This window comes from Diorhabda sublineata, chromosome 3 (genome assembly GCF_026230105.1).
Source record: "Diorhabda sublineata isolate icDioSubl1.1 chromosome 3, icDioSubl1.1, whole genome shotgun sequence".
Lineage (NCBI taxonomy): Eukaryota > Metazoa > Arthropoda > Insecta > Coleoptera > Chrysomelidae > Diorhabda > Diorhabda sublineata.
In genome coordinates this window covers 10,412,557-10,427,616 of record NC_079476.1, presented here as the reverse complement: position 1 = coordinate 10,427,616, position 15,060 = coordinate 10,412,557, and the positions used below count along the sequence as shown (strand labels likewise).

General features: G+C 32.2%; 1 protein-coding gene and 1 long non-coding RNA gene across 2 annotated transcripts; both read left to right on the top strand.

Moving 5' to 3' along the window:
* Nucleotides 1-1,299: 1,299 nt before the first annotated feature.
* Nucleotides 1,300-14,103, top strand: LOC130441250 (kelch-like protein 10). Its single transcript, XM_056774836.1, has 6 exons — nucleotides 1,300-1,511; nucleotides 5,811-6,440; nucleotides 10,691-11,169; nucleotides 11,222-11,533; nucleotides 11,629-11,776; nucleotides 13,848-14,103. Exons 1-6 carry the CDS (start codon nucleotides 1,300-1,302, stop codon nucleotides 14,101-14,103), a joined length of 2,037 nt encoding a protein of 678 aa, XP_056630814.1.
* Nucleotides 2,174-2,839, top strand: LOC130441639 (uncharacterized). Its single transcript, XR_008909633.1, has 3 exons — nucleotides 2,174-2,302; nucleotides 2,657-2,761; nucleotides 2,812-2,839. It is a non-coding gene; the product is annotated as an uncharacterized LOC130441639 (long non-coding RNA).
* Nucleotides 14,104-15,060: the final 957 nt, after the last annotated feature.

Sequence of the window (15,060 nt, the reverse complement as noted above, 5' to 3'; positions counted from 1 at the left end):
AATTTGACCTAATTGTTTGTTAATTTTTCACACCCATCTAGAACTTATAACCATCGTTGAGTAATCAATTAATGAGACCGAAAGCCAAACATACAAAAAAATCACTTTTTTTGTATACAAAATTAACAATAGCATTCATATATTTTTTAAAGAAATCCTCAATTCACAATACTGAGAAAAATGTTTCTAAAATTTATTTTTTCTCCCTTCCATGTTTAAAACTTGTCGCGGTAATGATGCAGGTTGGTTTATACCAAATAAGCATTAATTGTAGGGTTATACCATTTACCAATTGGCACTTTGAATATAATATAAATTTAGATAGTTTTCTGAGGGAGATGATTAAAATCTTGTTTTTTCAAAAAGCTGCTAATTTTAAATTTACAATGAGAAATAATTGTCGACCAAAAACTAAATATCCTCAATGGAAAAACGAGTATATTCTTCTCAAGTGACCTATATGTACTCTGTCTTCCTCAATATATTTTAAGTTTATGAAAGGTCAATTCACGAAATCATCTCCTTTTTCCCTTTTTCTCTCTCCATATATTATTTTCTCACTAAATCTTAAATATTGTTATTTTGACCACAAAACTGTGAATCATAACAGTTTTCAAAATATTCGACTCAACAAGAACATTCCTTCACTTCTTTACATGTTCCAACGGAGTTTACTATAAATAAACATTTCATTTGCTATTAGTTACTAACTACAAATTCAACAGTTAATTCGACCAAAAACTCACTGCTACATTATTATTTACCGTCAGCGTATATTATTGAAAATATGAGGAAAGGTAATAAATATACAGATGACAGTCAAATAATTTTATTTATCCAAATGAATCATCAAATTTTCGTATGAACTAATCTTAAAATTATTTGAACAATTCGTAGTACGGAGCTTTACGTCAAGATGAAGGTGGGGGTAAGAATATGTTTGTAGATTGGTTCATATCACTAACTGGTACTCAAAACATACGTATAGAATGAAAAAGTTAATTATTTCCAATTCTGGTTCAAATTTATTGAATATGTTCTTAATTCCTAATTCTCGGTTGTAATTCCATATTCCTATGAGATTAACTTAATTCATGAATTTCCTTCAATCCTACAGCTCATACCATGCATAATGTTTTCTCACTTTTATTCGTCGAAAAGTGGACGAATACGTTGTTTAGCATTTGAGATAATTGATCACCTTTATTACTGTCTTTCAAATTTGACTTTTCATTTCAGTTTATATTTATTAATTGATTCACTAAATTACTTGTGTCCAAATCTTAACAAAGTAACAAAATGGCCCAGAGCAATGAAATGGGCGAATCGAACACCTTCATCGGGAAACACATGGACTGTGGATCAGGAAGATGTATGAGTATTCAGGCGATGCAAGCTCTTTTTGAATTAAAAGAAAACAACCAACTCTGCGACGCAACTATTGTTTTAGATGATGGAGCCGAAATTCCTGTGCACAGAGCAATTCTCTGCGCTTGTAGCTCTTATTTCAGGTAAACATTAAACTGTTTGATAATATATGGAAAAATAACATCATACTATGATATGTTGATGAAAAACAAACTTTCGGTAAAAGTTGAAGATTGGGGAGCATAATAAAAAAGGTAACTGGAACTGCAATTTAGAAAAACGTATTATCTAAAGAAATATTCTCGAAGTTCTCAGTAGGTAAATATCAACAAATAACAACCATAAATAAGGATTTCCGTCAAAAAAGTAATATTTCAAATTTCAAACTTTTCCACTCAAAATTGAACAATTATAACTAAACTTTAACCACGATAAAACAATAAATATATTAAATTCACTCTACTTTGACATTCGCATTTGATTTAGGTTAATACATTCGAAGTATGTCAAACTAAATTTGTTCGCTCTGTGTGTTCTCAACATACTGGTGTAGCTTTCTATCTTTGTCGGCGTAATAGGATAGTTCAATGTAATTTTACCAAAAGCTTTTGTTAAAATTTTTATGGAGTATCAGTGACATACATCACGTAAAAAAACAAAGCTAATTGAATCAAAATTTTGAAAGTTGCGCCTTATCATGGTGTGGAAATTTACAGCTATGACGTCATTAGGTGTTTAGAGAAAGATAAGCTGAGTAACACTAGGATTACGTTCATAATAATATTTTTCGTATCAACTAAATATCATTTTTGTTTAGCGTTATTTTTGAATAGTTTCCTAAATCTGTTATATGATGCGAAATATATTAATACCGATTCTCCCATTTTGTCGAGAATTGATCAGTGTAGAAAAAAGGATTCTCAATATGCAAACGGTAAGTATCATATGTCTCAAATTTTTTAGTTCATATAAGGTATTATATTCATATAATAGTTCAGTGTTCATGTACACGTAATTTCTTTTTATTTAAAATGTAAGAATATGAATATATGACCAAGCAGATTGGATCACATTGTTAAAAACCTTTCCATTCATATTTTCCGTGTTTTTAGTTTTTTAAGAAATTATAATGAATTTTACTAGGTTTACTAAATATGTGGACAAGTTTGTATTTTGTATTATATTTTTAGTGCATTGAATTCGCGTAAGTTTGCTCATTTCATTAACCAATACTGATATGTGATCTGTTATATGAAGCTAAACATTTCTCTCTCCTTTAAAATTGTAGGTTCGTCATAGGGCAGATATTACATGCGCAAAACCGATATGCGAGGTGTCAATATAGAGTTTAAAGTTGGAATGAATTAGAGATGATAAAGATCCAGTTTAAGAAGTAATATCTAGTTTTTGAGTGTATAATTGTATTATTCTTCTATGTTTTAGATATGTTCATAAACTTTATTGAGAAAATGCTGTGGGTTATGTTCATCATTTCTTCAAAAGTGAAGGACTAGACCACACAAGTAAGAACTATCAAATGTTGTGATGAAATGTCGTGATTGTTCTGCTTCTGAAGAATATTGCAAAAATGCGGTGTTGTTCTTAATATGTTTGCAAAGTAGAAGCTTCTTCGATGGAAGGGTGTGAAACTGACAAATATCACTTTTAAATGGAACGTAAAAAAAATGTATTATTACCCACAACACCATCTAAATCTGCTCTTGGAGCAAAACAAGAGTTGAAAATAATACCATGAGGTACTATCTTTTTTCGTTCATAAAATTGAAATTGATTCTATTGACTTAAACAACGCAGATATATTTTGGAATTATCGATTCAACAAATAGAATAAAATTGCCTCAAGAAATTGATTCAGAAACTGAGGACAATTTTAAATGTGAGTGATCTGAAATGAGATATGCATCCACAATAGAATTCCTCGCATGTACTGTTGCACATTGTACAACGGTTAGATGGAACACTAGTAAAAAATATATTGGGGGCCAACGTTTCCGAACGGCTGCTGCAAAAAGAGACTTTAATTTATAGGTGTTTTGTTCCATATCTTCATTGCTGATAGTAATATCACTCTTAAATGCAGACGCAGATGGATTTCACAAATTTTAAAATAAATAATAAAATTATTTCTCAAATATTGTGATTATGATTGAAGGATTTGTTTAAATAGTTTCAAATAAACTAATAATTTCTCAAATTAAAGCTATTGACAATGATACTCTCATTTTTTTCATTCATTGCAAATAATCTTGCAAAAATATTAAGCTACAATATTATCTAAATACTTTCTCCTATCGAAATCGTCTTCCATAAGCTCCTAAGTTGTCACCATTTTATTGGGATGCATTTTCTTTTCATTTTATACTCGGAAAAATGATGTATGGCTAGCGATGGCTTCTTTTCGACCAGATTTATGTGGTTAAATCAAGGATATTGATCCAATTTCATATAATCGGGATAATCGTGTGAAGTGAAAAATTTGAGAAATCTGATTAACCGACCATTGTATGTTTTTATTTTGTACTCAGTTCGATTATTGTCGAAGTCTACATTTCCACAAAATGGCATAACTATTTTGTCCACAGCTAGAGTCCTTTGCCGATTGATATTTTAAATATTACTTTTGATCCGTGACAAGTGACATAGCGAATTTGATAGAATTATGAACATTGATTAAAAAAAATACCAACTGCATTTTTCTGGAGTTGTCTCAAAAATATCTTGTTCAACACCTGTTGGAAATTCGATTTTACACTCTTTGCTTCAGCTTACGTCTCATGGCTCCATTATGCAAACTCGTAAAAATCTTTCATTTTAAAAACTGTGTATACCATATACTACAAGGGTTGCTACTTAAGTTATGAGATAGACAAAGGAAAACAAATTTTTGGATACGTTTGAACCAATTCTCCAAGCATTTTCTCTATTCTGTTCCGTTTGAAATGCTGGAATAAGAAGAAATCATTGGGTGCAAAACAAAGACAGTGCGGCGGATGAACCATCCATTCCATGTTTTGACTGTTCAAAAACTTTTGTTTAGTTTCTAGCATCAATGATTCCTCGCCTATAGTGATCTTATAGATTTCTTTTCAATCACCGCGATTAAATTTTTTCATCATTTCTTTGCGCTAATCAACATGAGTTTTTTTAGCGATTGTCAAATTATGACGAACACATCCAAGTATTCCTCAATCTCACGGTACATCACATGACGATCTTGCAATATCAGTTTACGCACAAAATCGACGTATTTTGGCACAGCAGCCGATATTGATCCATCTTTACGAAATTCATCTTATAGCGAAGTGCGACCACGATTGAACTTGGAAACCAGTGAAACACTGTGTCTCGAGGTAGTGCTTCACCATCAAAAGTAGAAGCGAGTTGATTGGCACAATGCGGTTGGTTTATCCATGTCGAACGTCGTAGAAAATCATCACAAGAAAATGTTCGCAGTTTAATTCCATTTTTTGATCTTGATCAATGTTTCAAGTATTTGTAAACAATTCAAATATCACTCGTACGACAATACGTTCTGAGTACGTTCGCCATTAATGATGTCATTTTATAATGGTAATGTCACATTTTACATATTCACGTCAGTGTTGCCATATCTCAAAACATAAGTAGCTCTACTACAGATATTTCGTTACTTTCGTTATAGATATGACTGAAAAGTATTTCCATGAGCTTACCTTCAAATCCTTCTCTATCACTTTCATCCATCTTTGATAATTGTTTTTTACTACAGTTTTATGATGTTGGTTTCGCAAGTTATAGTTATAGTTTTCATGATTATTTTTTGCTCTTTAGCACCTTTTTGTGTGTTTATATCATGATCATCAACACTAGTCTGTATATCATTTTTAACTACGTCGCTAAGTCCGTATGCTTTTAAATTTCAAATTGAAACATTCAGAGTGAGAAATTTCACTTATTGCATTTCATGTTTAGTAATTTCACTTATGGCTTCAGAACTTATTTTTGTATCCATTTTCATGGGCAACTTATTTCACACTATGTTTAAAAAAGTTTTAAGTACGTGTTTTGCACACAGATTTTTGTTAAAATCAGTTTTTGTTGTATTTTTAATCTAAGTTATTTATTTGTGTGGTGATGAGTCCTGATCCAATAACCTATTGTTTTGGCTTTTTTTAATTCTATCAAAATAACAAAGTTAATTATTTTGTTATAATATTTATCAATGTTATAACTTTATACCGGCTACAAAGAAATAACAATTCTAATATTTGCACTTGCAGTCAGCTTCATAATGTGTTTCCAATTATTTCTTCAGCACATGGAAAACCACCTTTAGCGGCTTCACTTATTCTAATATTGTGATTTTGGGGTAAACAATATTATGTTAGTGGAAATCTATATTGGTTTGAAAAAATGAAGTTTTAGTTTTATTTCTGTTTCAGGGCGTTATTCACTACAACGCTACATAATAGAGAGAAACACAGAGTTCATTTACCAGGAGTAACATCGGAAATGCTCCAAAAACTTTTGGTGTACATATATCTGAGAAAACTGGATATAAACCATGACAACGTATATTCATTATTGATCACCGCAGATTATTTGAGTATATTGGGTGTATTGGAACTTTGTTGTAAATTCCTGAAGGAGAATTTGACTCCTAAAAATTGTATTGGTATTCTGAACTTTGCAAGAAACCATTTTTGTAGAGATTTAGCTAATGACACATGGAAGTACATCATGAGAAATTTCACTCAGATAGGAAATGAAAGTAATGAAATCCTAGCTCTATCTTTTCCTGAAATCCAAGAAATTATCACTGCAGATGATTTGAACGTGAAAAGTGAAGAAACGGTGTGGGAATTGATATTGAGATGGATTGATCAAGATACAGAAGTGAGAAAAAAACATATTGTGTCTTTGATGAAATGTATACGATTGGGGCTATTAGATACGCAATTTTTTCTCGAACGAGTGAAAGAACATCCTTATGTGTCCAGTTCAGAAGAAAGCAGACCCATGATTATAGAAACCCTCAAATTCCTTTATGATTTGGAAATGATAACGCACAGGTAATTATACCTAAAATTATTCTGCGCTCATTAATATAAAAAACATTAAAAAATATATTCATTTTATGCTAATTATTAGGAATACTATGTCAAATAATACATTCAATTTATTAGTTCTTGGACCTTTTATACCCAATGTTCAAAAAGATCATTTCATTATATTAAAACTGGGCTAATAGAAAATATATTAATTTTAAATAACACAATCTATTGACAGGGTACTGTACAACCTCAACACGTAACTGGAAATGTGTAATTACACGTCAACGAGAGCTGGTGTTGTACTGTAGATCCTTTCTTTGAAGTAAGCTTCCATAAAAATTTATATGCGTTAAATAAGGACTTCTGGGCGGTTAATTTATAAATAATCGGGCACTGATTGTACAAAGTCGTCTCGATAAAAGTGCATCTGTTTGCTGAATGAGATAACGTTGAAAGTTTGAAAAGTAGGTTCTTTATCTAAAAATTCAAAATAAAACGGATGATGTTACGTTTGTTGGTTATTTAATTATTGAATCAAACGTTTCGGTTTTCTTTAATTTTATTTACACTATGTACAATTGAATTATTACTTTTCTGCCGTTCATTTCTAATCTTTACTACCCATACCACTGCTGACAGCTGTCGTTCTTTCGCGAACTGTCTACCCTTGACCTTGTTGCGGATTCTCAATCCTATATCCACACTACTGTGGATAAATTTCAACTAAGATAAGTAACAATAAAATTTTTGGAGGATGTAGTTACAAATATTTGACAGTATGTTGTAAACGACTGTTTTTAATGATTTTGTTGCTACTGGATTTTTCAAGCAACTGCATCTAGATTTTTGTGACACTGGATTCAACGTCGTTGATGATCCAGTTTTTTTCCAAAACTATCACACACATGATTGAGGATATTTAATGCAAGATATGGATATATTTTGAGTTGCTACAGTATTCTCAATTCGGATCCTGTATCCAAGTAAAAGTATATAAGTACTTATAAATCACGCAGTAAATAACAAGTACATGACACAGAAGTAGCTTTGAGTGGGTTTCAAATTACAATTCGATATATGATGCATCTTTTGTCGCTACAAAAGTAATGCTTTTCTATGGAATATATTTTTCTGAAAAAAACTTTAACTGCTTGGAATTCTTCTCTGGTATCAGACAGACTATCTAAGCATGCATCATGCATTTCTTTGCACATATTTTGAATTTAAGTATTTCGAACATATCTTCATAACATTGCTGGATAAAAAATTGGAGACTACGTCGCGACCCATCTCATCTATTCGTTTCTGAACGGTGTTATTTTCTGTAATTTCCTGTGCAATATCGTAAACGAGCTTGTGATAAATTATTAAGGAACTCCAATTGTGTAGGTTTTCTCTGACTTTGCTATTACTAAAAGTATGTTATAGAATGCTTGTAGCCATCAACATTGTGCATACATAATGACGAGAGCACCGACCATATGGATATGCTTCTTTATAGTTTTTATTGCGGTGCTTGCAAGAATGAAAAGGGCTTAATTAGCATCTATTCTTAATTACTACTCAATTTTACGAGAATAATGGTGTTTATTTCAAGTCGAAACGATTAGTATTAACAAATCAAAGGTTAGATATCTGGATATATTTTATACCGTCCAGGATCCGTTTCATGTTGGTACTACGTCATCAGCGCCATTTTATAGGAGAGCGGCCGACCTATTCGACAAAATGCTAGTGGTTGGAAAGACTTGTCGCTATTCTGAAGACAAAAAATTGATTTGTTGATAAAATGGAACAGGGGTTTTTTCGCAGCTCTTCACACAACTTGTTCCAAATAGATGCCCTTGCAATAGCTAGATATTTTGACAAAAAGAACGATTTTGTGACTGTTAAAATCCGTGGTATACATCAGATGAATAGACAGATCGGTGAAATGATATATTCATAGGGAAAAACACAGAACTTCTTAATTTTGAGATACCAAGTTTATGCGAATATATTATATTTAATTTGGTGCAAACTCAATTTTGTCGGACTTATGGTGTCCAAGTGAGAAATGTTTTTCATTAAAAAATAATTATAATAAGATAAGGAAATACTATTATTTTCTAAAAGTTGTAGTACCTCTAGATTTTATTAATTTGTTTTAGTTAATGACCGCTAACTAGCTTACGGTTTCAACCAACTCACATAAAAAATGTAATTTGATGAAAATTCTCATAAAAAAGGAATTGTGTGTATTAGTGGCGAAAAACCGATGGTGCTCCTTTTTTTTTCTAACAATATTTAGGTTATATTCCTTCCGGACGCCACGCCAATGCAAAAGAGCAAAAAAATAAAACACAAGTAACACCTTAAAAATACTACATTATTGTTACAATACTATGTCAAGCTACCCTATATCGTAAAGTTTAAGTTTTTATTCTGCGAGATGACAGTACCTACTTACCTCGAAATGATCTTCACAACAAAACCGATTACTTGAACTTGATAAAACAGTATTCCTTTCACTGTCCCTTTTCATTCCATTACACCATTTTTTTTGTAATTTTTCTTCCTTTATTTGGTACAGTAACAGTTGTCTTGGAACATTTTTGTACAATATAATATATATAACGAACCCTTGTCATTGAAACTTCGAAATCTTGACAAAAAATAAAACTAATACAACACGACGCGATATGATGGTAAAACAAAACAACGTGGTATGGATGCTGCTGTAGCTTGATGGGCGAAACTCAGTCGACGCTGGTGACGTAAGCAAGAAGAATTGAGGGCGAAGTGAAAATATTTATATTAGCTTTATTATGAGTGCTAGGGACTTGCGGCAAATTCAAAATGTATGTTACGGTGTGCCCTATCATTTAAAAGTATAAATCTAACATCGTTTTCAGACTCATCTAGACATTGTAACTGAGGTATACAACATTTGAGTTAGGTACTGAGTAGCGGAAAAAAACGAAAACAAAGAATAATAGAATAATGATTACTTAAATATTCAGATATAACTTATTCTAAGTAATTTACAAAAATATTAGAACGTTCTTTTCTTCTTTGGTACTTATCCACATTTTTATAAACTGCAGAAATGTATAGTTACTCTACGTGTCTATGTAATTAAGCACTTCGTAAATTGTAACACATTCACTTTATTATCATTAATTCCATTTAACTGTGTAATCATTCCATGATATCTTGAGATGAATTATTATTCATGATCTAACGTATTTCAAAACGCAAATGAGCTTGCAACCTAAATTGTGAATCAGATAAAACTGCCCCGATATTTGACTGTATTTGTTGGAATTCAAAAAAATCCTGTCGACTTTTGTTATGAGTTGTTAAAATTTTTAAAATATGGATACCATGCGCATCATATTCAGCATATTCGGAATCTTGTCAAACAGAGTTCTATGTATGGAACGCCTCAATTATCTCGGAAACGGCGTGTCCAATTTTTATAAATTTTTTCATCTTGTCTTGTGATACGGCCGGTGGTATCTACTTTGTTGTCATCTTTCCTTTTATCGGAAAAATAATGAACTTTGTTATTTTGAATGTATTACCCTATATATTTTGTGTTTTTAGAAATCCTTAAGAAATGCTGATCATTTTTCATGTAATCTTCTCTATACCTAAATGCCATAATTTCGAAGTGCGGAAACACATTATTGGTATTTCCTCAGCAAACACGCATAGTGAAGTGGGACACCATCTTGTTGTAGCCAAATATTGTCGTTTGGGATATTGTTATTATCTGAAAATTAATAATAATGAAGTTTTCAAATAAAATTGAAAATAAATCTAAAGACGCCGGACCATTTAAGTTACGCACCTGATTTGGATAAATCTATTACTGAACCAGTTTAGTTACACTTTTTACTAATTTACTGACAGTAGATCTTGTTATGGAATTTCGGTTAGGATATGAATCAATAAAGATATTACTCGTTTCTGGTTGACTACGCTTATCACCATATCCTAATATCATTAAAATATCAATTTATAGAAAATTATAAAATTGCGTTTATCTGTAGTTTGCTTCTTTTTCTATATAATAATGACAAAATTACTTATTTCTTACAAGCAAAAATATTTGTAAAGTAGAAATTATATATTCAGTTCAATTATGTTCTATCAGCAAATAATGTTTGCTTATATAAAGCATCCATGTATTTTTTACTAGCATATCGATTACCATTTCGACTTTCAGTCCACATATATTCAGAAGCGGTAGGTAAACAGTTCCTAATAATTTGGTCTCCTAGAGATGGTGAAGTGATAACTCCCGAAATAGCACGTCCAAGAGTGCCGCATGAAATTCTATTTGCCATTGGAGGTTGGAGCGGAGGTTCTCCTACTAATTTCATTGAAACCTATGATACAAGAGCCGATCGCTGGGTGAAAGTTGAAGAGGTTGATCCAACTGGACCAAGAGCTTATCATGGAACAGCTGTTGTAGGTTTCAAAATATACGTTATCGGAGGATTTGATGGTATGGAGTATTTTAATTCTTGTCGATGTTTTGACGCGGTGACTAAATCATGGAAAGAAATTGCCCCGATGCATGCCAGACGATGTTATGTTAGCACTGCTGTATTGGGAGATTTAATTTATGCCATGGGAGGGTATGATGGACATCATAGACAAAATACTGCAGAGAAATATGACCATGAAACCAATCAATGGTCTCTGATAGCTCCTATGAATATGCAAAGATCAGATGCTAGTGCATGTGATTTGAATGGTATGTATCTGTGGAAAAAAATTTTCTTATTACAAAGTATTCTTCTTTTCAGGTAAAATTTATATCACTGGTGGATTTAACGGTCAAGAATGCATGCATTCTGTAGAAGTATATGATCCAGAGCTCAACCAATGGTCTTTAATAAGTCCCATGAGGTCCAGGAGATCAGGCGTGTCCTGTATAGCTTACCATAGTCAAGTGTACGTGATAGGTGGATTCAATGGCATCTCAAGAATGTGTAGTGGAGAAAAATTCAATCCACAAACAAACAGTTGGTCACCAATACCCGATATGTATAATCCGAGAAGTAATTTCGCCATCGAGATTGTTGATGATATGATATTCGCAATTGGCGGATTCAATGGTGAGCATTTGGAAATATGATTGGGCTCATTTTTTCAAATTATATTTATGCAACTCTGTAGGTATTCAGCCTCATTTGAAGCTAATATATTTTAGGTGTAACTACAATATACCATGTAGAATGCTATGATGAGAAAACTAACGAATGGTACGAAGCTACTGATATGAATATCTATAGATCAGCTTTGTCAGCTTGCGTTATTGACGGCCTACCAAATGTTCAGGATTATATACATAAGCATAGGTAATAATATTTATCTGTATTGCAAAGACATATTTAGTTGCAGAATTCGGAAATATTTGAATATAAACACATATGTATTTGAAAAATAAAAGGTAATGGGGTTCTATAAATACACATCACTTTAATTACATGAACACTAAGGACTTCTCAATTTTTATTATGTGAAAAACATTGTACACTAACAATATATTGCAAAATCAATTATAAATTGTTTTTGTCATCTCACATTTTATGCAAAGTCGAGTGTAAAATGAGTAACCTTAAAAGGTGCTCTAGAAAACAATCCTTGCCGGGTACAGATTTATAGGCATACAAATATTCTGCAGGAAATAGATGAAAAAGGAGGAAAATATGAAAATCCAATAGTTTCGAGGAAAGGATGAAACAAACATCCTTAGAATATGATAGCATGCCAATGAAACAGGGGCTGCTGAAGAAACTGAACAATTATTTACACAGACAGCCAGGGAGCCTTAAAAACAAAAATGTTAATGAACTGTCGCGAGGCAATCTTCTGGATTCGCGGCACTAGAGTAGGCTGTGTATCTAGACTCTACAAAATGGAAGAGAACTTAGATCAGATTTGCTAGCAAAAAGTAGGAAGAAGAAACGATCGAGCATCTTCTCTGACTATGTCTTATCTTAACGGAAAAACGATGTCCAATGCTGGGGAGTAAATAACAATATTAGACATAGAAAAAGTTGGAAATGCTCAAAAATAAGTTTAAAAGGGAACAAGATGTGAGGATAGCTACGTTGTCAGCTAAATTCTCAAATTGTGCAAAATAAACGTTGCCACAATAAGTATCAGGCGTCTAAGTGAACCATGACCAATCTAGATTAAGGTGGTCCGTATCAACCTAATATAAACTAAGAATAACATGTTGTATCAAACATTGTCCAATAAAGATTCCAGCAATAACGATATAAAGAAAAAAAAATAAATTCATGATTGGAAATAATTTTGACAACGAAGTAATTAATGCAAAATGAGATGAAGAAAATAATGATTCGTCGTGGTGAACAGAGCTCTACACAATGTCTAATTTCATTTTGTTTTCAAGCTTTGAATGCCAGCAATTGTATAAGCTACCATTCGTTAACAGAACGCCGTAGAGTGAGCATCGTTTATCAAAACTGTGGTATATTTCGAAAAAGAATCATTAATGTGGAATTCAAAATGGTTATAAAATCATAAATACACAAGGTTACGAAATAGTGTATAAGGTATTCAATAGTTTAACGTTGTAATCACAAATTCTTTCGCAAAAGTGCAAGAAAGGGTCGTATAAGAATTGCCACAGCAAGAAAGCGGTGAAAAATATTATGATTCAAGGCAAAAATATTGAAAATATGAAGTGGTATCCTCCAATACCAAACACAATAAATGTAAAACCTTGCAGAATTCAAATATTGGTTGTAGCGTTTTGCGAAGAACTATTCAAAATTGGTATAAGTAATAAATCCACATAACAAACAAACAAAACGAAACAGTGGTTATTTCCAAAAAAACTTTCTAATTTCAGATAATATCCTGATAGTACAATTATATAATATTATAAAGAAGTATTGCTATTTGAGACTTATGAAAATACATTTTAGATTAACATTGTTACAATACTCAGATTGCCACCATATCACCGCGATCTCAATACCATTGAATTTTTTTGGGATCTCTTGAACAATAGATTCTAAATTTCAACCATTAGAATCGCATTCGCCGCAAACCTGCTGTGAAATGTGAAAAATAAAGAGATGATTGTAGCGATAGGACAAATTATTATTAATCCGGATTACATTACCGATTGTGATGATTTAGTAAATTCTGAGAGTGAAAACTGTGAGTCCGAATATAGTGATGTAGTTCATTATGATCAGAATATTCTCTTAGGATTAACCGCCAATGTATAATGAGTAATGTTGAGCACTTTTATAGAAATCTTTTTCCATCTATTGAATGATAAAGTTTAGTCGAGCTTCTAGAAATGTATTCAAAATTCTTTATCATGTACTTAGGTTCCATTGTTGGTGAAAATTTGTTCCTATTATTTGAATTGTCGATATTTTTTAGGGACCGTTTAATGGAGGAAAAACGTCAGAAAATGATAGCTTTGGAAAATCACAGAAATATGAATGGAATACAAAACTTCAATAATAATAATAATAATAACCCTCAGGACAATATAGCAGCGGCTGTTAATGCGAATATGCAACAGCTTAATATTTTGCAACAACTTAATGCAAACTTGAATCCAGCTCTGCCTCCAGCTCCTGTACCAAATCCTATTCCAATGGATGCAGATGATCGCGATGCAGAAGAACAATAATAACTCGAGATTGTTATTTAGCATTGTCATATATTTTAACATATTATTTGAATTCGGAAGTGATAATAAAAAGAAGGACATTAGAAGTATTAAATGGTATTTTGGTAATGACTGGAAACAATAATCTTCAAAAAACAGGTAAATCGAGCAAGGTTAGATGTTTATACTTTTCTTATTAACGTATCTTTGTACTTACTTAGACACCGGATTAACCTCCCTCTCTTCTATCCATTTTCATAAATCTCTATACTTGGCAAATATATCCATCAAAATTTTCCTCATATTTCGCCACTCTCTTTCACATTGCAAATCAATGGTGTCTTTGGTTCCTTTTTTCCTTGTATATATGAATGGATTTTGGGGTCTCGTATACATTGTGACCCAAAGGATCCATTGTGTCTCCATTTCTTGCTTCGATACTGGAGATCCCTGTATTTACAGCTAATCCATCAATCCCACTCCTTTTAAAAAGTCTAGAATGTGAGATGGCTTTAATTGCCAGAGATTTTCGTTTTCTATTTCATACGCTGCCATGTGTAGAACTTCAGATCCACTTCGAGAGAATGTTGATAGAGGTTTCGTTTTCTATGCAACAGAACCTGCACGCCGCATTATCTGCTAGGTTTAGTGTCTTCAGGTGTTTATTGAAGTGACAGTGTCCCGATAGAACTCCTGTTAGTATTATTCGTAGATTGTCCTTACTTAGGTTGATACGTTCATCAGATCTACTCTGGTTATAGAGTATCAGCCAACTTTAGCGAGCTTATCAGCTATTTCATTTCCCTTTGCTACCGAAGTACATAGTAGAGTAATTTCATTTTTCTTACCTAGCCCGTTTAACTTTTCTAGGCAATCCCAAACGAGTTTAGATTTTTTTGATATTGGAGCTTAGAACTCCTATTTGCTACAGTTCCTTTTTATATTGAACCGAACACATTTTTCAATTACGTAAATTTC